The 25,050-nt window shown below is 38.8% G+C and overlaps 1 protein-coding gene across 1 annotated transcript in view; it reads right to left on the reverse strand.

The window, feature by feature from the left end:
- Window positions 1–11,804: 11,804 nt before the first annotated feature.
- The window catches only part of ERICH6 (glutamate rich 6), a 33,788-nt gene continuing 20,542 nt past the window's right edge, over window positions 11,805–25,050 (reverse strand). Inside the window, exons 11-14 of the mRNA XM_024769036.1 lie at window positions 22,137–22,222; window positions 19,985–20,140; window positions 17,327–17,555; window positions 11,805–12,068 (exon numbers count right to left, since the gene is read on the reverse strand). Coding sequence (XP_024624804.1) covers window positions 11,805–12,068; window positions 17,327–17,555; window positions 19,985–20,140; window positions 22,137–22,222 — 735 coding nt within the window. The remainder of the gene's footprint in view (window positions 12,069–17,326; window positions 17,556–19,984; window positions 20,141–22,136; window positions 22,223–25,050) is intronic.

A 25,050-nucleotide genomic window follows, 5' to 3' on the forward strand; every position in this document is an offset into this window, starting at 1 on the left:
CCTTATCGTCTCATGCCCATCTCTGGGGGAAGAGTCTCAAACTCTCTTCTGAATGAGGAGCTCTGGGGCTGGAACCCAGTCATCTATGTTTTCACATGTCCTCCTGGGGTTTCTGATGCACACTAGACAAAGTTTGAGAACCAGTGATCTGCTAGTGTTGCAGGGCCTCCTGAAGAGGCAGGGGTTGGCTGTGCCTCACAGTGAGGACAAGGACACTGGTAGCAGTTCTGGGAAGTACTCCTTGGCACGAGCCCTCCCGGAGTCTGCCGTTAGCCGCACCAAGGAGCCTGTAGCCTCCAGTGCTGGGTCGCCTCAGGCCAAACAACCCTATTGTGTTTTTTTGAGAATCCATCTTTGCCCTTTGTGATCCAGTCCAGGACATAATCTTGGCTTCAGTCTCCAGGGGAAGTACTCTGTATGTCCTGTGAGTATTGATTTCAGGAAGGACACAGGTAGATATTTCTGTAGGGGATTAATTTTTCTTACTGTAAGGAAAGCTGTATGATGGATATTAAACTGATTATTTTCTTGGACTGAATGAGAACTCCATGTTACTACAAATATGAGTAGGACCTAAAAGTCTTGTCTTGCTGAAATCTTGGTTAGCCTATACTGAGCTGCCAGATATATATAGGATCCCCACTCCCTCAGCAGTCACGATGGCATAATACACTTGTTTTTCTCTGGAGAATAGTGGGCACTGACTGAAGATTTCTCAAGGGTCACTCATGATGGGGTTGTACCTCTCCATCTTGAAATTTCTGAAAATCATTGAGTTAAAAGATAAACATGTTGCAAGGGCATTCGTGCTTCTGGCCATGATGGAGTAACTGAGACCTAACTAACCTTCCTGAATAGATAACTAGAAGTAGATGACATTTGTGAAACAGCTACTTTCAGAAATTGGACACCAGGCAGTGCAGGACTCTGATCCCCAAGAGAAAGGAAAATAGCAATGAACCAACAACCACCACTTTCAGGCTTTCGCTTGGGAGGCTATCTTAGCTCAGGCTGCCATAACCAAATCCCACAGACTGGGTGGCTTGAGCAACAGGAATTTATGTTCTCACAGTTCTGGAGACAAGAAAGAAATAAACAAGGTGCTATCAGGGTTGGTGTCTGGTGAGGCTTGTAGGTAGCTGTCTTCTCACTATGTCCTCAAGACATAGTGGAGAGAGAGATCTGTTGTCTATTTTAAGGACACCAAGCCTATAGGATTGGGGCTCTACATTTATGAGTTTGTTTAACTTTACCTCCCTGAAAGCCCTATCTCTGATGTATAGTCACAGTGAGCGTTAGGGCTTCAACATATGAATTTTGGGGGAAGACAATTCAGTTCATAACAAAGGCACTTTCCAGGCTAAGATGCAGAGAAGGGGGATCCCCATCAAAGCACAGTCCTGTTACTAAGTTGAGGCAGATTGGAATTCGTGGAGGGGGCTAGAATTTGTAGGGCAGACAGCCATAGAAGAAGGAGCTATGCAAAGAAACGGCCACAAGGGCTTCCCTGGTGGCGCAGTGGTTGAGAGTCCGCCTGCCGATGCAGGGGACACGGGTTCGTGCCCCGGTCTGGGAAGATCCCACATGCTGCGGAGCGGCTGGGCCCGTGAGCCATGGCTGCTGAGCCTGCGCGTCTGGAGCCTGTGCTCCGCAATGGGGGAGGCCACAGCAGTGAGAGGCCCGCGTACCACCAAAAAAAAAAAAAAAAAAAGAAACGGCCACAAAAGTCTGCATAGGAGTTTCATTGAGTGTATTGCTGAAACTTCATAAGGCTGGGCAAAGAATGGGGAGTTGGCAAGCTGAACAATTACCTGAGCTCAAAAAGGCTGGGAAACATTCATGTTCTGAGCTGCTAGAATGGAGAGTTGTACATTTAGGGCATTCAGTAGAGACCTCAGAAGGGTCACATCTTGGCAGTAGGGCTAAACTGCCCAGAGTAAAGATTATCTTAAACTCACACTCATGAATTTAATAACAAGCCTTGAAAGGTTCAGCATGATCCAAAAGTAACCAAGCTGCCTCACTGAACAGTCTTACACCTTTTGAAGGAATTCACAAAATTCATCACTCCCCAATGCAGAATTTGCGGTGTTAATCCATTAAAAATTTACTGTACATAGAGAGAAGCTGGAAAATGTGAACCATAGTCAGCAGAAAAACCAATAAATAGAAAGCACCCAGAAATGACTAACGATAAGATTAGCAAAGATTTTAAAATAGGTTTTATACATATGCTCAGATATTTAAAGAGAAACATGAATACAATGATAAGAGGAATTGGAGATACAGAAATGGAACCAAATGGAACTTCTAGCAATGAAACCATACACTATCTTATATGAATAATTCCCTGGAGGGGCTTAAAAGAAGATTAGACACTGATGAAAAAGATCAACGAACTTGAAGACATAGCAAAAGAAAGTAAACTGAAGAAAGAGAAAAATCCAAAGTGGCTACACCAGTTTACATTCTCACCAACAGTGTTCCAATTTATCTACATCTTCACCAACACTTGTTATTTTATCTGACTTTTTGATTATAGCCATCCTAGTGTCTGAAGTGGTATTTCATTGTGGTTTTATCTGAAATTTTGATAACTAATGATGTTGAGCATATTTTCATGTGCTTATTGGCCATTGTATATCTTACTTGAAGAAATGTCTATTCACATCTTTTGCCCATTTTTAATTGGGTTGTTACTCATTAAGTTATAAGAGTTGTTTATATATTCTGCATGCTAGACTTCTATCAGATATATGATTTGCAGGTTTTCTTTTTTTCGTGGGTTGTCTTTTTTACTTAACGGTGTCCTTCGAAGCACAAAAATTTTTAATATTGGTGAAGTTCAATTTATCTTTTTTTGTTGTTACTTTTGCTTTTGGCATCATATCTGAAAAATCATTGCCTACTTCAAGGTCATCAAGATTTATGCCTATTTCTTTTTGTAAGAGTTCTATAGTTTTAGTTCTTACAGTTGGTTCTTTGATCCATTTTGCATTATTTTTGTATAGGGTTTAAGGAGGGTTCCAAGTTCAGTTTTTGCATGTGGAATACGTTTGCTGAAAAGCCTATTGTTCCTCATTGAATTGTGTTGTCACCTTGTCAAAATCCATTGATCATTCTCAATTCTATTCCATTGTCTAGCCTTATACCATTAGGGCACTATCTTGATTACTGTAGCTTTATAGTATGTTTTGAAATAGGGTTTGAGGAGTCTTCCAACTTTGTTCTTCCTTTTCAAGATCATTTGGGCTATTCTGGGTCCCTTGGCATTTCCATATGAGCTTTAGGATCAACTTGTCAGTTTCTGCAAAGAAACTAGCAAGGATTCTGATAGAGATTGTTAATCTGTAGATTATGTTAAATCAGTTTGAAGAGTATTGTCATCTTAACAATATCAAGTCTTCTGATCTGAGAACGTGGGTGTCATTCCATTTATTTAGGTCTTTAACTTTTTTCAGCGTTTTTGTAGTTTTCAGTGTACAGGTCTTGAATTCTTTTGTTAAAATTGTACCCAGATATTTTATTGATGGTATCATAAATGGAATTGTTTTCTTAATTTCATTCTTAGAATGTTCATTGCCAGTGTGTAGAAATACAATATATTTTTGTACATTAATCCTGTATTCTGTAGCTTTGCTGAACTCGTTTATTGGTTCTAATATTTGCGTGTGTGTGTGGATTACTTAGGGTTTTCTATGTATAAAATCATTCCATCTGCAAATAGAGATAGTTTTACTTCTTTTCTTTCAGATCTGGATGCCTTTTATTTCTTTCTCTTGTCCTGATGAGAACCTCTTGTACAGTGATTAGCAGGAGTGGCCAGAGCAGACATCTTGCATGTTCTTGATTTTGGTGGAAAGCATCCAGTCTTTCACCATTAAGTATGATGTTACTTAAAGCTGTGAAGTTTTCATAGATGTCCTTTATCAGGGTGAGGAAGTTACCTGCTTTTTCTGCATTTATTTAATTATGTCTTTCCCTCCCCCCTTATTCTACACTATTGTCTATTATATTAATTGATTTCCAGATGTTAAACCAACCTCATATTCCTGGGATAAATTTCATGTGGCCATGGTGTGGTGTATAATCTTACTTATATGTTACTAGATTTGGTTTGCTAGTATTTATTGAGAGTTTTTGCATCAATATTCATAAGCAATATAGATCTTTAGTTTCTTGTGCTATCTTTGATTTGGTATCACGGTAATACTGGCCTCATAGAATGTGTTGGGAGGTGTCTGCTCCTCTTCTGTTTTTCAGAACAATTTGTGAAGAATTTATATCATTTCTGGATGTTTGGTAAAATTCACTAGTGAAGCCATCTGGGCCTCAGGTTTTCTTTGTGGAAATTTAAAAATTACTAATTTTATATCTTATAGGCCAAGTCATATTTTCCATTTCTTCTTATATCAGTTTCAGTATTTTGTGTATTCCTGGGAATTTGTGCATTTCATTTATCTATTTTGTTAGTATAGTCCATAGTATTCGCTTATAATCCTTTTCATATCTGTAAGTTTCGTGTCTCCTCTTTTGTTCCTGTTTTAGATAATTTGAGTCTTTTCTCTTTTTTCCCTTGGCCGGTCTAAAGGCTTGTCAATTTTGTTGATATTTTCAAGGAAACAACTTTTGGTTTATTGATTTTTTTTTCTGTTGTTTTTCTATCTGCTGAAAACCAATAATAAAGAGAAAAACCTTATAAAGCAGCAGGAGGAAAACAAGACACATTGCTTATAGAGGAAGAGGAAGAGGAAGCCCTCCATACAGAAGATAAGGACACTACACTTAAAATGGATGCATTGAATTTCTTGTAAAAATTTGGTTTAAAAAAAAAAAAAGCACGTTTCCTTTGAGTCTGAATACTGTCAGTTTGATCTCTGCATGAGACAGTATGCTTTACAGGGAAGAACCCTTTCCCTGTCCCCGAATTCCCAGACAATACCATGTCCCAGAGTTCTTCATGGTGGAGGTGATGGTTTTTCCTTCCAGTACAAAAGGAAAAAACAACAACAAAAAAGCAGGCCCTGCTGAGTGTAGGCAGGAGTCTGCGCTGATTATGATGCTTTTAGGGAATTTTTTTTCTCCCTTCTTTTAACCCTAATCCAGTCATTATCAGCCTCAGCTGCACTTTAGAATCAGCTGGGGAGCTTTAAAAAACTACTGGAGCCCATCTCCATCCTAGACCAACTTAAATTTAGAATCAGATGGTGGAGCCAGCCATCTGAGGTGTGTGTATGTCTGTGTGTGTATAAATATAAAATATATGTATATATAAATATAAAATATGTGTATATTTTGTGTATATATAAATAATATATGTATATTTTATATGTATGTATATATATATGTATGTTGTGGTTTTTCCACTTACGTGAAAATTTTTAAATATATACTGAAATGGTGAGAATAGTGATCTTTAAACTGGGGATATGAGGACACCCAGGGGTGAAGGATTCCCCAGGGGATCAGCTTTAGCTGAATATCCAGGGTAGAATTGACACCCCAAATATGCTTTGTCCAGTTTCCCCACCATATGAGGTGCAAAATGGAGATGGTTCTTGGTCACGAAACAGATACTATTACACATAAACGCACAAACACTGTTGGGAGGAAAAATTTTCTTTTGTCACCTTAGGTCCTAGTGGTTGGGGCCTGTGTATTAATTGACAGCCGCCAGTTTGAAGATCACTGTCAAGGGGTTTGCAATTCTTTGCTTTAAATCAAATTTTAAAAGGGTGAGTCATAAATTTCCACTAAAATTTTACTTTCAATTAAAATTTGTCATGTTTTGATCAATTATGTGCTACTAGTAATGGTAATGTTAACTCAATCAAAATAATTTTTTGAACACTTACAGCCTTAAGATCATAAGAAGTGAAGTTAAAAAATTTTTTTTTAAGTTTAAAATTTTTTAAAATAAAATACTTTTGTAGTCAAATACTTTTGTAGTCAAGAAGTATGAGCAGATGATCAGTAGTAGATCTTCAAACATAAAAATATATCACAGTCCAATAGACTTCTTTGAAGGAAGTAGGGTGAAAGTGTAAGTTCAAAAAGAAAAAAAAAAGAATGATGTTAAGAAGAGTTAGTTCAGGGACTTCCCTGGTAGTGCAGTGGTTAAGAATTCACCTGCCAGTGCAGGGGACACGGGTTTGAGCCCTGGTCCAGGAAGATTCCACATGCTGCGGAGCAACTAAGCCCGAGCGCCACAACTACTGAGCCTGCGCTCTAGAGCCCCCCGAGCCACAACTACCGAGCCCACGTGCCACAACTACTGAAGCCCATGCGCCTAGAGCCTGTGCTGTGCAACAAGAGAGGCCACCTCAGTGAGAAGCCCGTGCATCGCAATGAAGAGTAGCCTCTGCTTGCCGCAACTAGAGAAAGCCTACGCACAGCAACGAAGACCCAATGCAGCCAAAAATAAAATAAAAATTTTTTAAAATCACATATTTTTAATGGATAATGACGGGTATCATATTGCTATGGTATTTAGATTCCACTGGGTTCATTTCAGAAAGTAATGTTTTATTTCAAAATGTTAAGATTTATAATACATTGGAAATTAGATTCTTTGCAATTGCTTAAACTTGTGATGAATCATTATAGATGTCAACTGAAAAATGTACAAGGGAGAACATGCATTAAAAAAATTTTTTTAAGGGCTTGAGAAGGGAAAAGTGAAGATCACTGCTCTAGATGGATTGCTTCGTTTCCTTCTGGAGGGCCAAGGACCATTCACTAGAAGGTAATTTATTTTAAACCTTTTCTTCGTAGTTTAATGAAGCAGAAGTTGATTCATACTTCACAACTTCATCTGTATTAGGACTGATAACTAATAAACTCTGCAAAAAAAAAAGTGTGCTTATGGAAATTATGTGGATGTGTTTTGTATGTGCATGGCATTTTCTATCCATTCTCTGTCCGTGAAAGACAAATATGTCTGTATAGTACAAAGTTACTTTTGCTGTTGTCAGTACTTACCAATATAGCTTATGTCATAGCAATAATTAAATCATTCACTGTGATATCAGCCTCCAGTTCCTGTTAATTTTTAGTCTATGTGACCTATGTCTATAATCTATTTTTTAAAATTAATTTTATTTATTATCAGACCTCTCGGCAGTGAAAGCGTGGAGTTGCAACCACTGGACCTCCAGGGAATTCCCTGGTATGACCTTTATTAGCAGGAATAGCTACCAATGAAACTCACTTTGGTGTACATTGCTCACACACTATTAGAACTGCACAGAGGCCCATACACTGGATGTGCTCTTACGTCTCAGTTCTCCAAGGCTTTGCTGACATGCTTTGCTGCCAGCTTTACCTGAAGCAGAAAGTTTTCATTTCTTATCAGTTACATTGAAGTGCATATATGTATCTTCTCAAAGATGATCATTTTATCTGTTCAAAATGGTACACATAAAATGTAAAATATGCATGAACAAAATAAAAAAGTGAAAATCCTGAGATCAGGAATAAATGGAGACAAGGATTTGTAGTCCTACTTTAAGCTTTAAGTATATCAATAATTCTTTTGAAATTTACATCTGGAAAAACGTACACATTTAGAGTGTTTTCTTCTCCCTCAATTTATGCAATATTACTATATGACAACTTTATGGCTAGAAGAGTTTAATTTTTTTTCTTTTATTGAAATATAGTTGATTTACAATATTGTGTTAATTGCAGGTGTATTGTGTTAGTTTTCAGGTGTATGGCTAGAAGAGTTTAATTTTTCTTTCATTGAAGTATAGTTGATTTACAATATTGTGTTAAGTTTCAGGTACAAAGTGATTCGGTTATACATATCTATATATTTAAGTGTATACTTTTTAAAAATTCTTTTCCATTATAGGTTATTACAAGATACTGAATATAGTTCCTTGTGCTATACAGTAAATCCTTGTTTATTTTTTATATGGTAGTGTGTTTCTGTTAATCCCTCCATCCCCTTTCCCTTTGGTAATCATAAGTTTATTTTCTATGTCTGTGAGTTTGTTTCTGTTTTGTAAATAAGTTCATTTGTACTATTTTTTAGATTCCACATATAAGTGATACCATATGACATTTGTCTTTCTCTGTCTGACTTACTTTACTTAATATGATAATCTCTAGGTCCATACACATTGCTGCAAATGGCATTATTTCATTCTTTTTTATGGATGAGTAATATTCTATTGTATATATGTACCACATCCTCTTTATCCATTCACCTGTTGATGGACATTTAGGTTGCTTGCATGTCTTGGGCTATTGTAAATAGTGCTGCTGTGAACACTGAGGTGCATTTATCTTTTCAAGTTAGAGTTTTCGTCTTTTAGTTTCATTGGTAGCTATTCCATGCAGATACATGCCCAGGAGTGGGATTGTTGGATCATATGTAACTCTATTTTTAGTTTTTTAAAGAACTTCCATACTGTCCTCCATAGTGGCTACACCAATTTGCATTCCCACCAACAGTGTAAGAGGGTTCCCTTTTCGCCACACCCTCTTCAGCAGCATTTATTATTTGTGGACTTACTATTTGTGACCCGTGTGAGGTGACACCTCGTTGTAGTTTTGATTTGCATTTCTCTAATGATTAATGATGTTGAGCATTCTTTCATGTGTTTGTTGGCAATGTATATCTTCTTTGGAGAAATGTCTCTTTAGGTCTTCTGCCCATTTTTTGATTGGGTTGTTTGTTTTTTTGATATTGAACTGCATGAGTTGTTTGTATATTTTGGAAATTAAGCACTTGTTAGGCACATCATTTGCAAATATTTTCTCCCAGTCAGTAGGTTGTCTTTTTGTTTTGTTTATGGTTTCCTAGACGAGATTAATTTTTTTGAAGAGGTTTTTATTGTGAAAAATGAGAAAAAAAAAACACCGCATGAATTAACAGAATAGATTATTCAAAACCAAGATTACCTGAAACAGAGAAGTGGAAAAATGGACAGTGATAAATAAAATCTGTGGCATATCCCAATGCACTTTTGGTATACATAGATGCTCAAAATAAAATTTATCATTATTGTTATTTTTAACAACTCAGTCCCTTCAGTAAATACAGTTGCCTTGAAATATGACCGTAAAAGATAGCTAGAAGTAGATATAAACATTTTCATTTTTAATACATTTTAAAGAAGCAGCATAAATTGCTTTATTACACATAAATTATTTTAAATAATTAAATAACATTTTATTATTAAACATGAAGCAAAATTGTTGAAAGATGTTGTCTCATTATCCTGCCAATCTCCAGTTAATCAAGGCCTTATTCAGTATCCACTAGGGCTCAGCACACCCAAAAATAGTGTTTAATGATGTACAAAAACAGATCCAGTTAAGGCTTTGTTGTGATTGTTACATGTTACACTGTTATATGCTATTTTTCAGAGCTATGTTGAAACATACTAGCTCAATTAATATTTCTGTCTCACTTTATAGAAAATAAAATTTCACTTATCAGTGAAAAGGAAGAGGCAAAAGGCAAAAATAAGAAAGAGAAAGAGACATTTAGCATTGATCAAGACGTAAGCCTCGGAACCTCTTTTTCAGAAAGTAGTGGAGATTAGCAAGAATGGAAATGAAAAAATAAGAAAATTGAATTCTCAGTGTTGACACAGTTCCTAAAAAGTAAGATAATTAAAAGCAGCTTTTTAAAAAAAATTTATTTTATTTTTGGCTGCACTGGGTCTTCATTGCTGTGCACGGGCTTTCTCTGGTTGGGGCGAGCGTGGGCCACTCTTCACCGTGGTGCATGGGCCTCTCATTGCGGTGGCCTCTCCTGTTGTGGAGCACGGGCTGCAGGCGCACAGGCTTCAATAGTTCTGGCACGTGGGCTTAGTTGCTCCGCGGCAGGTGGGATCCTCCCGGACCAGGGCTCCAACCCGTGTCCCCTGCATTGGCAGGCGGACTCCCAACCACTGCACCACCAGGGAAGCCCAAAGGCAGCTTAAAAAAATTTTTTTTTCTATTTTAATTTTTAAATTTTGGTTGCACCTGGTCTTAGTTGCAGCAGGTGGGCTCCTTAGTTGTGGCTCTCTGGCTCCTTTAGTTGGTGGCACGTGCTCCTTAGTTGCGGCCTGTGGGCCCCTTAGTTGTGGCCTGCATGTGGAATCTAGTTCCTGACCAGGGATCGAACCCGTGTCCCCTGCATTGGAAGGCAGCTTCTTAACCCTGTGCCACTAGACAAGTCCCCTAAAGGCAGCTTTAAAAAAATTTTTTTTTCTATTTTAATTTTTAAATTTTGGTTGCACCTGGTCTTAGTTGCAGCAGGTGGGCTCCTTAGTTGTGGCTCTCTGGCTCCTTTAGTTGGTGGCACGTGCTCCTTAGTTGCGGCCTGTGGGCCCCTTAGTTGTGGCCTGCATGTGGAATCTAGTTCCTGACCAGGGATCGAACCCGTGTCCCCTGCATTGGAAGGCAGATTCTTAACCCTGTGCCACTAGACAAGTCCCCTAAAGGCAGCTTTAAAAAAATTTTTTTTTTAATTGAAGTATAGTTGATTCACAATGTTGTGTTAGTTTCTGGTGTATAGCAAAGTGAATCGATTATACATACATATTTTCTTTTTCATATTTTCCATTATGGTTTATTACAGGATATTGAATATAGTTCCCTGTGCTATACAGTGGGGCCCTGTTGTTTATCTGTTTTGTACATAGTAGTTTGTATCTACTAATTCCAAACTCCTAATTCATCCCTCCCCCACCCGCTTCCCCCTTTGGTAACCGTAAATTTGTTAAAGGCAGCTTTAAACAAAAGTGGTGAATGGATTAATACCAAGACCAGCCCCTAGTCTCCCAGTAGCTCACCTGCTTCGTGCTGCCCAGCACTCAGCCCTCCCTGGGACACAGCATCCTTCCACTCTTCCTGTCCCTTCCTTCTCCTCCCCATGCTTCCTCAGCGGGCTTTTAGTAGGAAAACAGTATGATTTAGTACCTCACGCTAACTGATCAATCACCGGTGGATAGGCTTAATCTCTCTTGCTACACCTTAGCACCAAATGCGTTATTCACTATAAGGAATGGCCCCTCCAACCACGTTCCTCCCTCTCCCAAAGAACAGGGAACTGAGAAGTCAGAGAAGTTCAGGAGAGGGCAGGGTTGGGCGGTCCAGTCTTTAGGGTTCTCCACATCCGATTCTCAACTCTGCTTTCTGCTTTGAAGCATCTTCATCACTGAGCAGAGGATGCTGTGCTGGGCCATCATTGCAGATCCAGCAACATCTCTCCTCCCTCCCCTCAGAAGGGGAGATACATACTTTTCCATAACCCTTTGCCGGCGGGAACCATTATGTTTCCCCAGCGGGAGGCAGCTGCCTGAGGTGCGGGAGGCGGGAGAGGAGCAGCAGCCGTCCTTCACCTCTGGCAGGAGGGTGGACTTGGGGAGGGGGCTAGCTGTTAGTCTTGCACTGGCCGGGATGTGAGGCTGCAGCTCTTCCTTGGTGCTGTTGGCTTCTTGGCTTCCTGAGATTCCCTCATTTCCCCAGCGACCTAAGGGCAGTTCCTTGACCTTCACTTTCCCAGCCTTTAGGAAGGGGAAGGTTGTGGAAGCACCTGCTCCCTCCCTGCTTTCGGTTTTCCTGATGGAACTCTGGCTGATAGGGGCACTTTGGCTGACTTGCTTGTTCTCTGCTGTCCTCAGAGTGAGTTGTTAGTTTTCCCACCAAGAATGCAAACCAGTGATGACTCTGGATGTGCTCTAAATTTGTAATAAAGCACATTCCTTGGTATTTCCTAGTCGTTTTATACACTTTTTGAAATTTCCGACACCCCCTCCCGGAGAAACTCAAGAAAACAAAGGAAAGCACCATCACTGTCGTTAAATCTTTTCATTTATCAAAGCTGCTATTGTTGTTATTGTATCTTGCTTCATACCAGAGTTGTGACAAAGGGCAATTAGTTTTAGAGAAAGTGAAGAAAGGTAGGAAGGTTGCTTTAATTTTTCCCAAACCTGGCTGGAGGGGAAATTCACACATCCTTCCAGTTTATGAAACAGGCGTCGGATCTTTATTAAACTGGCCAGCAGAAGAAGGTCGTCCCCGTTCAGGTGTCGGAGTGCTGGAATCTCTTCAGGGTTTGGTAGCTTTTCAGGAAAGAGAGAAGGGAAGCTCAGAGTCCAGGGTGGAAATGGTGACTGCTGAAGCAGGAGGTGGGAGGAGGCGAGAGGCGACGCTAATCTGGGGCTGGATTCCCTCTTGAGTCTAATTATCTATAAATAGGGGCAGTGGTGTTAATTCTAGTCCGAACGGGAATGAGTTGAGATGCTCTGGAGATTTGAGAGACTACAGCAGGCCAGACCACATAGAAATCGGATACTTTCTTTCAAATGCTTACAATGTATTCAAGTCATTTACCGGCATCTGCTGGGGGAAGCACAGAGATGCTGCAGGCACCCCGTCCCTGGGACACGCCCAGTGCGGAGAGCGTGGTGGGTGCGGGCCTAGAGGCTGGGAAGGCCCTGAACTGGGCTTTCCAGAAGGAGCCGGGATGACTAAGGCACCTTTCCTTCTAAAGCGCGCCCCAATATCCAGGAGGCCCTTCCACACGACCCTCCTTGCCCTCCACCCTCCCCACTTCCTTACGGCCTTGAGTGATTCAGGCTGATGCTGTCTCCTCGCAGCTGCGGGAAGGTCAAGTGTCAGTTAGGGCAGCCTCGCCTGAGGTGTTTCCCAGCTGCGGCTTCTGAGGCAGCGCAGGAGGGCTGCATAGCCTCGGCGGGGTGGGGCGGGGCGGGGCTAAATGCAAGCCCACCTATTACCTCCTGCAAAGCTGAGTGACCTCTTACCTGCCAGAGACGTGAGAACTCGCAGCATCTTCCTGCATTTTTATCCCTCCCCTCTTTGGAAGGGAGGAAGGAGGGAGGGAGGGGGGAAGGAGGATGAGATGCCTGAGTAATGAGGATGGATCTCCATTTTTAGTTTTCCTTCAATCCCAAATCCCATAAAATGGCAGAAAACATTTTCAGAGAGTAAATCAATAGGAAATAGGAAAATTTTTTTTTATCAGCAGGAATAATCTTAAGGAATTCCTGAAAATCAAGAAGCAGCTGGGACCACATCCGTAGAGAGATAAATGACCAGATGGAACCACTAATCCCAAACACATTCTGAGGTCAAAGTCAACAGCAATGGGAGGAGGAGAGGCCTTGAGGTAAATATTGCCATGGTGCCCTGGCCTCCCCTTTGTGTTGAGCCGCGGTGCCCACAGGCTGAGGCTGGAAGCCTGGCGCTGGAGCTCGCCTTCCACCCCTCAGCAGCACATGCCACTCCTCCACAGTTAGCAGAAGGACACTTCGGTAAGGAGAACATGCAGGAAAACAGGGCTTCTCAATGAGAGGCACCAGATTTACCTGTCAGAGATGCTAATATTCAGGGAAACAGACCTTAGAATATATGTGTGTGTGTGTGTGTGTGTGTGTGTGTGTGTGTGTGTGTGTGTGTATACAGTTAATATTTTCTGAGGGATTTGGGAGAATTGTCAAGGAAAATAACTAGAGGATTTGGAACTTAGTTCTATGCATATAGAAAAAAAGATACGTTAATTTTAGAATAACCATTAAAATATAACATATTAAAAGATCAAGTCTGTTAGGTTGAGGAGAGCAACAAAAGTTAGATGTGTTTGCAGGGACACATCTAACTCAAAACTACATAAAAAGGTTGCAAATCAAAGGATGAAAAAAGATGTATGAAGCCGGTGCAAACTAAAAGAAAGCAGGTGTAGCAATTTAACATCATATGAAGTAGCATTTAAGGCAAAGACCATTAAGAGGGAAACTGGGAATAATACATATTGATGACATTAACATTTTTTGTCAAAATAGAAACAAAAACCCTCAGTGATATGCTGAGTCATGTAATGGGTACAGCTGAAAGGCAAATAAGTGAGGTGGCCCAGGGGTGAAAAGTATAACTCACCATGAAGACAGTCGACACCTTTAATTTCCTAACCATAGAGCTTCAAGACAGATAAAGCAAAACCTGATAGAAATTGTAGGAAAAATGTACCAATTCAGTCATATTGGGAGACATTCGTACATCTCTCAGAAATAAATGAACCATAATAAAAAGAAAAGGATATAGAGAGAAGTGTAAATAGAACATTTAGACATACACAGTTTTGTGCTAGTAAACCTTTTGGGGGGGTCAAATATACATGGAACAGTCATAAGTTATGTCATCAACCACCAAGAAAGTATCAGTACATTTTAAACAGCAGGGAAAAAATGCAAGCCATATTCCTTGACCATTTAGAAGTTAATAAGAAAAAGATAGCAAATTTAAGAACTCTATTTGAAAATTCAATAACTACTGAGTTGAGGAAATCAGAATACAAATCATATACCCTTTAGAGGTGAAAGAAAATGGGAGCCCTACATATAAGAACCTGTGGCATATATATATGCCCAAAGGGGCACTCAGAGTGCCAGGGTAGGGGTGGGGGTCGTGCGAGTTTACACGGGGTGGTCAGGAAAGGACTCCGAGAGCAGAAACCTGAGGGAAGTGCAGCAGCTATGTGCTAAATGGGGGAGGAATATTTTAAGTTGAGTGAATAGCGAGTGCAAAAGCCCTGTGGCAGTGACATGCCTGGTATTGTCTAGCAACAGCAAAAAGGCCAGGGTGGCTGAAACTGAGTGGGTAGGAAAAGAGGACTACAGAGGGAATGTTAGTAGAAGGAAGTCCAGATCACATACAGTATTTCAGTTACAGGATCTTGGCTTTTACTCTGAGTAAGGTTAGAAGTCTCCAGTTTTCACCAGACTTTGGTTTTCAAAATATCACCTCCACTATCGTGGCAGAATTGACTTTGGGAAGACCGGAAGCAGGGAGATTTAGGAGGAGGCTACTGTAATAATTTAATCAAGAGATGGATTAGGTACATGAGGCAGATAAGGGTGGTAGTCTTGAAGGATGCCAGGAGTGTTAAGAGTCTGGAGATATGTTGGCGGTAGAGTTTATAGGACTTGCAGATGAAAGATGTGGGGTTGTGAAACAGAGAGGAGAGGAGGGTAGCAACCCCGAAGTTTTGGGTCTGAGCAACTGAAAGCAGTTGCCATTTCCTAAGATGGAGAAGACCCAAGGTAGAGCATGCTTTCAAATGTCATTTTGCTCTGTGAAGTTTCTAATGCCCTTTAGACACCAGATGGAGATGGAGGGTTGGAATCAGATCTGCAAGTTTAGAGTTCCTGGGAGATCCACGTGGAGATAAATGGAGGGGTCATCAACAAGCAGATGGTATTTCAGGACAGAAAACTGATGAGATCACCTAGGGAGTGAGTATAGCTAGAGAAAAGATGAGCCCGACGACAAGCCCTGGAGCCCCTCAATATTTAGAAAAAGGCGGGGGTGAAGAAAATAGGCAAAGAAAAATGAGAAGGAGTAGCCCTTGAGGTAGAAGTAAAATCAAGAGAGAGTAGGTCCTGGAAGCAAGGGAGGAAATTCTTCTAGGAGGAGGAAGTGAGCAGCTGTGCCCAATGCCACTGAGAAGGCATTAGATTCAACATAAATTAACTATAGTACATATGAAATATTACGTAGCAACAGAATAGACAAATATGCTTGGATATGTAGACATGAAAGGATCTTTAACACATGTTAAATGGAAAACAAAAACAAAGAGAACAAGCCTAATAATACAATCAGTGTAGTCTGATCCAATTTTTATTTTAAAAAGATGTATGTGAATAATTTATAAGTACATAGAAAAGAGAAGTACACACCAAATTTTCAGTGGTGATTACCTTTGGGAAGAGAATTAGAAGAGAAGAAAGGATGAAGGGGGTATCTCATTTTTTTACTCTCTATATTTCTATATTATTTGAATCTTCAAATATGAGAATGTATCCACATATCACTTTTGGAATTTTAAAAAATTGAAAGGGTGTTCATGAGGATGATGAGAAAAGCAATCATTTTTAACATCAAATTCTTTCTTTTGCACCAACTCTCTTTTCTGATTAAAATTCATTTCGAAGGAGGGAAGTGAGGAGAAAGAGCATTTTTGACATTTTTGGTAAAAATGCATATTTACCATGAATGTAATGAACCAAAAAAAGACTGTCTTGTAAATTTCTAACCAAGGAAGAAGCTTGTTTGCAGCCTGACAGCTGACTGCAGTAGCTAGACTGACTGGAAGTAGCTCAAATAATGCTTAGCACATTGTAGACCCTTGCTCCATGTTGGCTGAATCTGAAGTCTCCTTTTTGTTTGGTGTTTATGAAATATCCTTGCCTGTGTGGAATCCTGTAGTCATATTTCCACTCGATTAAACGTATAGACTTTTTAGATGCTGAAGATATCTTTGAAGTTTGGAACAATCTCTTCCTTGAATAATTGATGAAACAAGGTCCTCAGAGTTTAGGGGACTTATTCAAAGTCACATACTATATATGCTCTATATGTGACATAGATCTCTATTTATATCTTTCTCTACATGCCTATATATATTTCAGCTTTACTGAGGTATAACTGACAAACTCTACATCTCTACTGAGCTATCATTTGCTAAGTACTTAGTCAGTTCCAAGCACCATGCTAAGTACTTTGCATTCTCATTGAATCTTCACAGCAATCTGTAAGAGAGGAATCATTATCCCCATTTTGTAGAGGAGGGGACTGAAGTTCAAGTTCAGCCACTTAGCTAAGTGGCAGAGCTGAGGTTTGAAACTACGTCTCTGTAACCCGAAGTCTGTGTTCTTAACCGTTGTGCAGCATTTCTGGTCACTGAGAGTGTACTCTGGGCCATGCCCCGGGCAGGATAAAGGAATCAGTAAGACAGATTCTGTCCTGCAGGAGCTTACCATCCAGTAGGAAAGACAGCCATGAAGGCAAGTAAGGCACATGGTTCAGCAAGTGCAGGGACAGAGGTGAGTACATGGACAACCCAGAGAAGGACATTTTCGACCCTGATTGGACAAAGGGCTAGGAGCTCTGGGAAGTGTTTCCAACGAGATGGGGCTTGTGCTGGGTCTTGAACATGGTCAGAACCCAGGTCTCCTGACTCAGCTAGGTGCTTTCTGCTAGAGCACAGAGAAAAGCAAACCCAATACAAAGTCTCAAAACCAAACCCCCGAAGCCGCACTACCTCAGTCAGAGAGTAAACACTCAGTAAATGTTATTTGGAATCAAGTCTGAACTAAAAGGAATTTCTGAGGAAGAAATAACAGTAAGGTTGTCTCAATTCCATATGAAACTTTCACTATATGTTTTTTCATTGAACTCCAAAATTCACAGTAGTGCACAGTGGATTACACACAAGTATAATCTATCAGTAGTAACACTAACAAACATTGCTTTACTCATTATTCTAAATGCTTTCAACTGTTTATAAAAATGTACCTACCTTCACTTTGGTTCCGACACTGATTCTTGCCTGTTGGCCCATTGCTAGAAAAGTGATTGAAATCTTGTCTTGTTCTAAGATGCGGATTCCAACATAACGGTTCAAAGCCAGAAAGACAGGTTTAAATGAAACGAAGGGTGAGGACGTGACGGAACTTGACCAATTCCAAGCCCTTACTCTGTTGCCAGCTTGATCTGAACATTGACCGCCCAAGATATTGATGTATACCCTGGGCAGAAAGGAAATTAAAAATAAACAGTTACATTATAATTCAACCTTGAATTAGCCTGCTCACTTGCTAACCAAAGGGAATAGCAGTTTATACTAGCCAATAGCATATGAATAGTGGAAAACCTCAGGTAATCTTAGGAGCAATAATACTGTGACCGGATTCTATACTAATTTGAAGTACTGGGTATGGTATAAGATGTAGTAATAAACCAAAATGGGTCCAAAGGCTGGAACCGGGATGGTAAAGGGATCTGGAAAATGATGTGCTGGGGAGGATGAAGAGGGAGCACAGAAGGTTTAGTCTGGATAAGAAGAAATACAGGAGAGCAGGCTCTACATGGAAGAGGGGAGAAGACTCGTACTTAGATTTTCCCTGTGTCAAAATGAAGATCAGTGAGTGTAAGTTCTGGGAAAGGCCAAATTGGCCTGAGTACAGAGACCTGTTTCCTAACAGTGCCCAGCAACTGGGGCCAGGAGTCCTTCTAGGAGGTCTCTCATCAGGGCCAGTGTGGGCAGGAGAGGCTCAGGGATCATCTCTGAGATCACTGTGGTTTAGAAGAGTTTGGTAATGGAGCAGAAGGGGGAACTGAGGCCAGCCGGGCCTCCCCAATCTCTTAGAGTTGTCAATGCCACATTTTACCACATTACCTACAGATGTAGCCCTGCACAATCTGAGATCTAGTGGCACTAGTGACTGCCATCCTACTCTATGAGCTCCTTTGCATACCCTCTCACTTTCTTCCATCTGGGGTCACCATCTCTTTCTCGAGGAGAGAGGATAGGTAGAGTTCTGGGTACTTAGCTGGCTTAATTTGATAATAAATTATTTTTTTTAAACCAGATGAATTGGCCAGGAGGGCTCCCTAGAGTAAGATAACTCACATTGTATTTTCCCAGCTTTGATGAGTGGCAGTAATCTGATAACAAAAGTACAACTGAGAAATTGAGGTGATTATCTTTGTATCTGGGAGGAGGGAGATTTAGTTTTATCTTGGTACGTGGGTGAAAACATTTGGCTAAAATTATCTAGATAAATTGTTTATTTAATAAACTTTCTTTGAGTCTATGCCATGTACAGATAAATGTTATGTAGTGGCAAAGGTGCAGGGTGTGCCTTCAAGGGACTTCAGTCCCGCAGGGGAGGTGGGCTTGCTACACAAGAAGCAGCGAGAGGGGCTATGAGAGTGTCAAGGAGTCATGTCAGTGGGCCCGGGAGTTCAGTCGGTGGCTGGGAGGTCTTTACTGGTAAAGGGAGAAATCCTAGAAGCCAGTGAATATCTGGTGACAGTTGATACAGTGCCCCACCAGATGTGATGCAGAGCTGCTACTGAACCCTGAAGGATAAGCAGAAAGTCTCCAATAGACTTGGAGGTTTGGATTGACTACTGCTTTGAACTAAAAGTACAAATATCTCCCTGTGTCCTAACTTTCTCAAGTACTGGCAGTGTTCAAATTTCTGTCAATTATTGGCAGAGTGTCTCAAGATAAGATTGTTATACCTGTAAATAAGTTAAAGGGAGAGAATATCTCTTTCTGAAAAGCTTCAAAAGATTAAATTGTATTTGAAGTTAGAACCCAAATTTTACTTTCTCAGACTAAATGAAATAATATGAAATCACAGAGTGTGTAAGTTAGTAGATCGAAGGCATTAGGACCTTCATTTCTCTAGAGATTTTGTTGGTATATTATTGTTGGTTGTGGCTATGGGAAGCCTACTTGTTAGGGATATGTCTCAAACAGTAACAACACAGTATGGCAGCTGTCCATTGCGAATTATTTCCATAGATGAAGCCAGGATAACATTATCAGGGCATAGCATCTAGAGAGACTGCCTGGGTTCATAGCTCAGATCCCTAGGATGGCCATACAATTTATTTAGAGATGTTTTTCTAATATTAAAATTGTATAGTTTATATTTTCTTTCTGTTTATAGAAAAAAATATGATGAGCTTTGTTTTATGTAGTTGCCTGGGATTTTTTCCACTAAGCAGCATATGGAATGACATAAATCAAAAATTTATCTGAGTTGAACATTACTATCTAAAGACCACTAATATAAATAAATCTTCTTAAAGCTATTTTTGTCCTTCTAGTTATAAGATGAATAAGATCTGGGGATCTAATGTATAGCATAGTGATTATAGTTAACACTGTATTATAAACTTGAAAGTTGCTAAGAGAGTATATCTTAAATGTTCTCAACACAAAAAAGAAATGGTAATTATGTGACATGTTGCCTGTGTTAGCTAATGCTATAGAGGTAATCATTTTGCACCATATAAGTGTATCAAATCGACACGCAGTACACTTTTAACTTACACAGTATATGTCAATTATATCTCAATAAAGTTGAAAAAATAAAAGGAAAAATAAAATTTCACAAAACCTGAGAAACAAAATGACAGCAGGAGGAACATAGAAGCCTACCAGACATTTCCATTGGGATGATAGCAGGAACTTCGACCCGAAGAATCTAGCACTGCCAGGATTGCAGGGTTAGTGGGCATGTCTTCTTGGACTATGCAGGTGAAGCCATTTATCTTATTGGGCACTTGGATGATGGCTAGGTTTCCAGATGGGTAGCTGAGATCAGATAAGGTCATTTGAGTTATGCTAATGGTCTTTATACTGGGAATAAATTCAATTTATAAGAGAGCCCTTTGAAACTATAAAGCATTCTGAAAATGGGAGGGTTATTACAAAATAATTTCATGCTTTTTATGTGGATCAAAATATATTTATGAGACACAAAAATCCTCAACAAAAATACCAGCAAAGGAATCTAGCAACATATTAAAAGGATTATGTACCACGACAAAGTGGAGTTTATCCCAGGAATGCAAGGTTGGTTTACCATCTAAAAATAAATTAATGAAACATACTATATTGATAGAATAAAGAGCAAAAAACAGATGATCATCTCAATAGATGAAGAAAAAGCATCTGACAAAATCCAGTACCTTTCATGATAAATGATTCAATGAACTAGGAATAGAAGGGAGCCTCCTCAACCTGACAGAGAATGTCTAACAAAACCCCAGAGCTAACATCATACTTAATGATTAAAGACTAGGTGTTTTCCCCCTAAGATCAGGAACTAAACAAAAATGTTCACTCTTTCCACTGCTGTTCAACCTCACACTGGAGGTTCCAGTCAGGAAAATTTTGTGAAAGAAAAAGAAATGAAGACATTCAGATTGGAAATGGAAGAAGTAAAACTATCTCTATTTGCAGATAACATGTTCTTGTATATAGAAAATCCTAAGGAATCCACAAAATAATGTTAGAACTAACAAAAGAGTTCAGTAGGGTTGTAGGCTAAAAGATCAATATATAAAAATAAGTTGTATTTCTATACACTAGCAGTGAACATTTTGAAAATGAAATTAAAATAATTCCACTTACAATAGCATCAAAAAGTATAAAATATACTGAGGATAATTCACTAACTGTTAATATTCAGTCCTATCTCAGCTGATCGGAAGTCCAGAGGTGAATTAAACACAAAATTGATTCTGAATCATTTTGAAAATCAGCCATAGCCTTCAAAGGAGTGAAAACGAATTAAAGCCAGGGCAGGAAATGATAACGAATGATACAAGCTGGGGAAGTTATTTAAAATTTTTTGATATAATTAAAACAAAAAACCTACACTCTTTCTCAAAGGGCCTAGGGAACTAAAACTTCATTACACTTCCTATGCCATGAAAGCCGTTTTTCTGGTTTCTTAGTGGGGTTTGACTAAACATTTAGGCAACTATGACTAAAAATGACTTTCTCCTACAAAATGAGGCCCTTAGTTCACCAAAAGGTCCTTCTCATTTCATAGTTTCGTTTTACTTTCCTTGAGATATTAAATGGCCTTTGCGTCAAAATAGCAAATGGTCTGATCATCAGGCAGAATTCAATTGATCAATAACTTGAACACTCAATAACTGAGTGTTCCATAAAATGGATATTGAATTTTTGTATTAAAAAATAACATGCTGCTCATGGATGTGTAAACTGGTACACATTTTCTGGGGGGCAAAATCTATTAAACCTTTAAAATGTCCATAATTTCTTACCCAGAATTTCTATCCCTAGGTATTTAATTCAAGGAAGTAAGTGATAAGTGTGCAGCGAGGTATGCACAAAGCTGTTCATGTAGCTGTTGTATAAAACAGCCAAAAATTGTAAAAACACCTTTGATTAGTGATAGGGGATAGATGAAAGGAATTACAGTACATCACTGTGATGGAATGCCATGTGCTTATAAAGATGGTGTTGTATCTCTATATTTATTGCATATTATATACTCATAACATTTATGAGTATTGTATAATATTTATTGTATAATATTATGTAAAGGGTGCAAGTTACAAAATATAAATAGTTGAAGAATTAATTTTTAAAGAATTATATAATTACTCATAGGAAAAAAGTAAGGCAAGATGTATAAAAAGATGTTAACAGCTTTGCTCTGGATGGTAGAATTTGGTAATAACTATTTTTTCTTCATATTTTTCAATCTATTTTTTCTTTTTCTTTTTGTGAAGAAATAAAGCTAACGAAAACAAGTTGTTGAAAGAAAGGATACAATATTTGTGTTGTCCCGTCTGGAAATGAAGTCAGAAACTTGCTCCCATGTTTGTAGTGCTTTTCAAAGAGCTCATTTGTCATGATCTATACACCGTAGAAAACAAAAGCACAGTTACATGATGACAACAGACATCCTTTGCTTGCTAGACACTCACACAAACCATTTCTTAACTTAAATTTTTGATCCTGAATCAGCAACAGGGAACAATCCTTAGGAATCATTAAAGATTGTCCCTAACCCCTGCAGATAACCTGATTAAACCTTTCTGGCAGGAATCTGACATTACTTATCTGTTTGAAGAGTGTTTTTTGTTTTTTTGTCTTTTTTAAAAACTTAAAAACAATTTTTATTCAATAGAACAAGATAGAAGAGAGTGCTCAGGCTTCAGTCAGATTTAAGTAATCGTCATCATCATAACAGCAAACACTTAAAAAGAACTTATATGGTAGGTATTTTTTTTAATTGAAGTATAGTTGATGTGCAAGGTTATATAAGTTTCAGGCGAACAACATAGTGAGTCACAATTTTTAAAGGTTATACTTCATTTATAGTTATTATAAACTATTGGCTATATTCTCTGTGCTGTACAATATATCCTTGTAGCTTATCTATCTTATACATAGCAGTTTGTACCTCTTAAACCCATACCCCTATCTTGCCCCTCCCCACTTCCCTCTCCCCACTAGAAAATAGTAGTTTGTTCTCCATGTCTGTGGGTCTGTTTTCTTTTTTGTTATATTCATTAGTTTGTTTTCTTTTAGATTCTACATATAAATGATATAATGCAGTATTTGTCTTTCTCCGACTTATTTCACTTAGCCAAATACCCTCCATCCATGTTGTTGCAAATGGCAAAATTTCATTCTTTTTTATGGCTGAGTAGTATTCCCATATATATATGTGTGTATGTGTGTTATATATGTATGTGTGTGTGTATATATATATATATACATATATATATACACATATATATGTATGTGTGTGTGTATATATATATATATACATACACACACACACACACCCCACATCTTCTTTATCTATCTGTTGATGGACACTTAGGTTGCTTCCATATCTTGGCTACTGTAAAAAATGCTGCTATGAACATTGGAGTGCATGTATCTTTTCGAATTAGTGTTTTCATTTTTTTTCAGTTATACACCCAAGAGTGGAATTGCTGGGTCATACAGTAGTTCTATTTTTAGTTTTTTAGGAACCTCCATACTGTTTTCTACAGTGGCTACACCAATGTACATTCCCACTAACGGTGCACAAGGGTTCCCTTTTCTCCACATCCTTGTCAACATTTGTTATTTGTGTTCTTTTGGATGACAGCCATTCTGACAGGTGTGAGGTGATATCTCATTGTGGTTTTAATTTGCATTTCCCTGATGATTAATGATGTTGGCCATCTGTATGTCTTCTTTAAAGGAATGCCTATTCAGGTCTTATGCCAATTTTTCAATCAGGTTTATTTTTTATTTATCTACTTTTACTTTATATGCATATTGTTATAAAAACAAAAGAAGATTAAAAAAAAAAAAACCCAGCCCTAGCACAGTGGAGATATTCTGTGTCCTGGTTGTAGTGGTGATTACATAACTGTCAAAATTAATGGAGCTGTACATATAAGAAGGTGAGTTTTACAATAAATTATACTTCAATAAACTGACTTTACACTCCAGTGTAAGCTGCAGCATCTGGTGTCTTTTCAGGGTTGCTCTTGAAGTTCATTTGAGAAAAACACTAGTGGAATATGGGAAGATGAAGAAAGAAATACAAAGAGATATTCCTTGTTGTACCTCTAAGCTTAACTATTTTACTTTCTATGTAATACTCAATAGGGGAATGAATTTGTAGCCAACAATGTTTTATTTTTTAATTTTTTATAGACATGTCTTTTTAAAAAAATTAACTTATTTTGGCTGCATTGGGTCTTCATTGCTGCGGGCGGGCTTTCTCTAGTTGCGGCGAGCGGGGGTTACTCTTCGTTGCAGTGCGTGGGCTTCTCACTGCAGTGACTTCTCTTGTTGCAGAGCACGGGCTCTAGGCACGTGGGCTTCAGTAGTTGTGGCTTGCGGACTCTAGAGCGCAGGTTTAGTAGTTGTGGCACACAGGCTTAGTTGCTCCGTGGCATGTGGGATCTTCCCGGACCAGGGCTCGAACCCGTGTCCCCTGCATTGGCAGGCGGATTCTTAACCAGTGTGCCACCAGGGAAGCCCCCAACAATGTTTTAAAATGAACTAAAGCTTCAGTTGAATTCTGTTTCTTCCTAATCTTGAATTGTAATAAAATGCATACAAGAATTCCTAGGGCTAAACAATGAAACAATCTAAATTTTCATGTAAATGTTGCCATTTATTTTGAAAGATAATACACTTTTCACTTTTATGAAATATAAAATACATTCAGATAAGCACTAAAATATGCTATTTTGTTAATGCGTAATTATAATGTGAACACCCATGTTATCACCATGTGGGTCAAGATATAGAACAATGCCGATACTCTGGAAGTTCCCTCTGTGCTACCCCAAAGTCAGTGTTCTGTAATCTCTAAACAATATAGTTTAATTTTTCCCATTTTGAATTTTACATAAATGGAATCGAACATTATGAATTTTTAATACTTTGTTTCTTTTAGTCAACATTATGTTTGTAAGATTCATACACGTCCCAGTGTGTAGTTGTTGTCCAATTACTTCCATTTGTGTGTAGGATTGTATTGTATGACTTCATCATTATTTACTTATCCATTCTATTGTTAATGGATATCTCGGTTGTTCCCAGTTTTTGGCTTATAAACAATGATACTCTGAACTGTCTTTTGCATGTATGCTGGTACCCAGTTACTCTCAGATCTTATACCCAGAGGTAGAATTGCTGAACCCCAAGATATGCCTGTCTCCCACTTT

The sequence above is a fragment of the Neophocaena asiaeorientalis genome, unplaced genomic scaffold, assembly GCF_003031525.2.
Source record: "Neophocaena asiaeorientalis asiaeorientalis breed wild unplaced genomic scaffold, Neophocaena_asiaeorientalis_V1.1 scaffold118, whole genome shotgun sequence".
In the NCBI taxonomy this organism is placed as follows: Eukaryota; Metazoa; Chordata; class Mammalia; order Artiodactyla; family Phocoenidae; genus Neophocaena; species Neophocaena asiaeorientalis.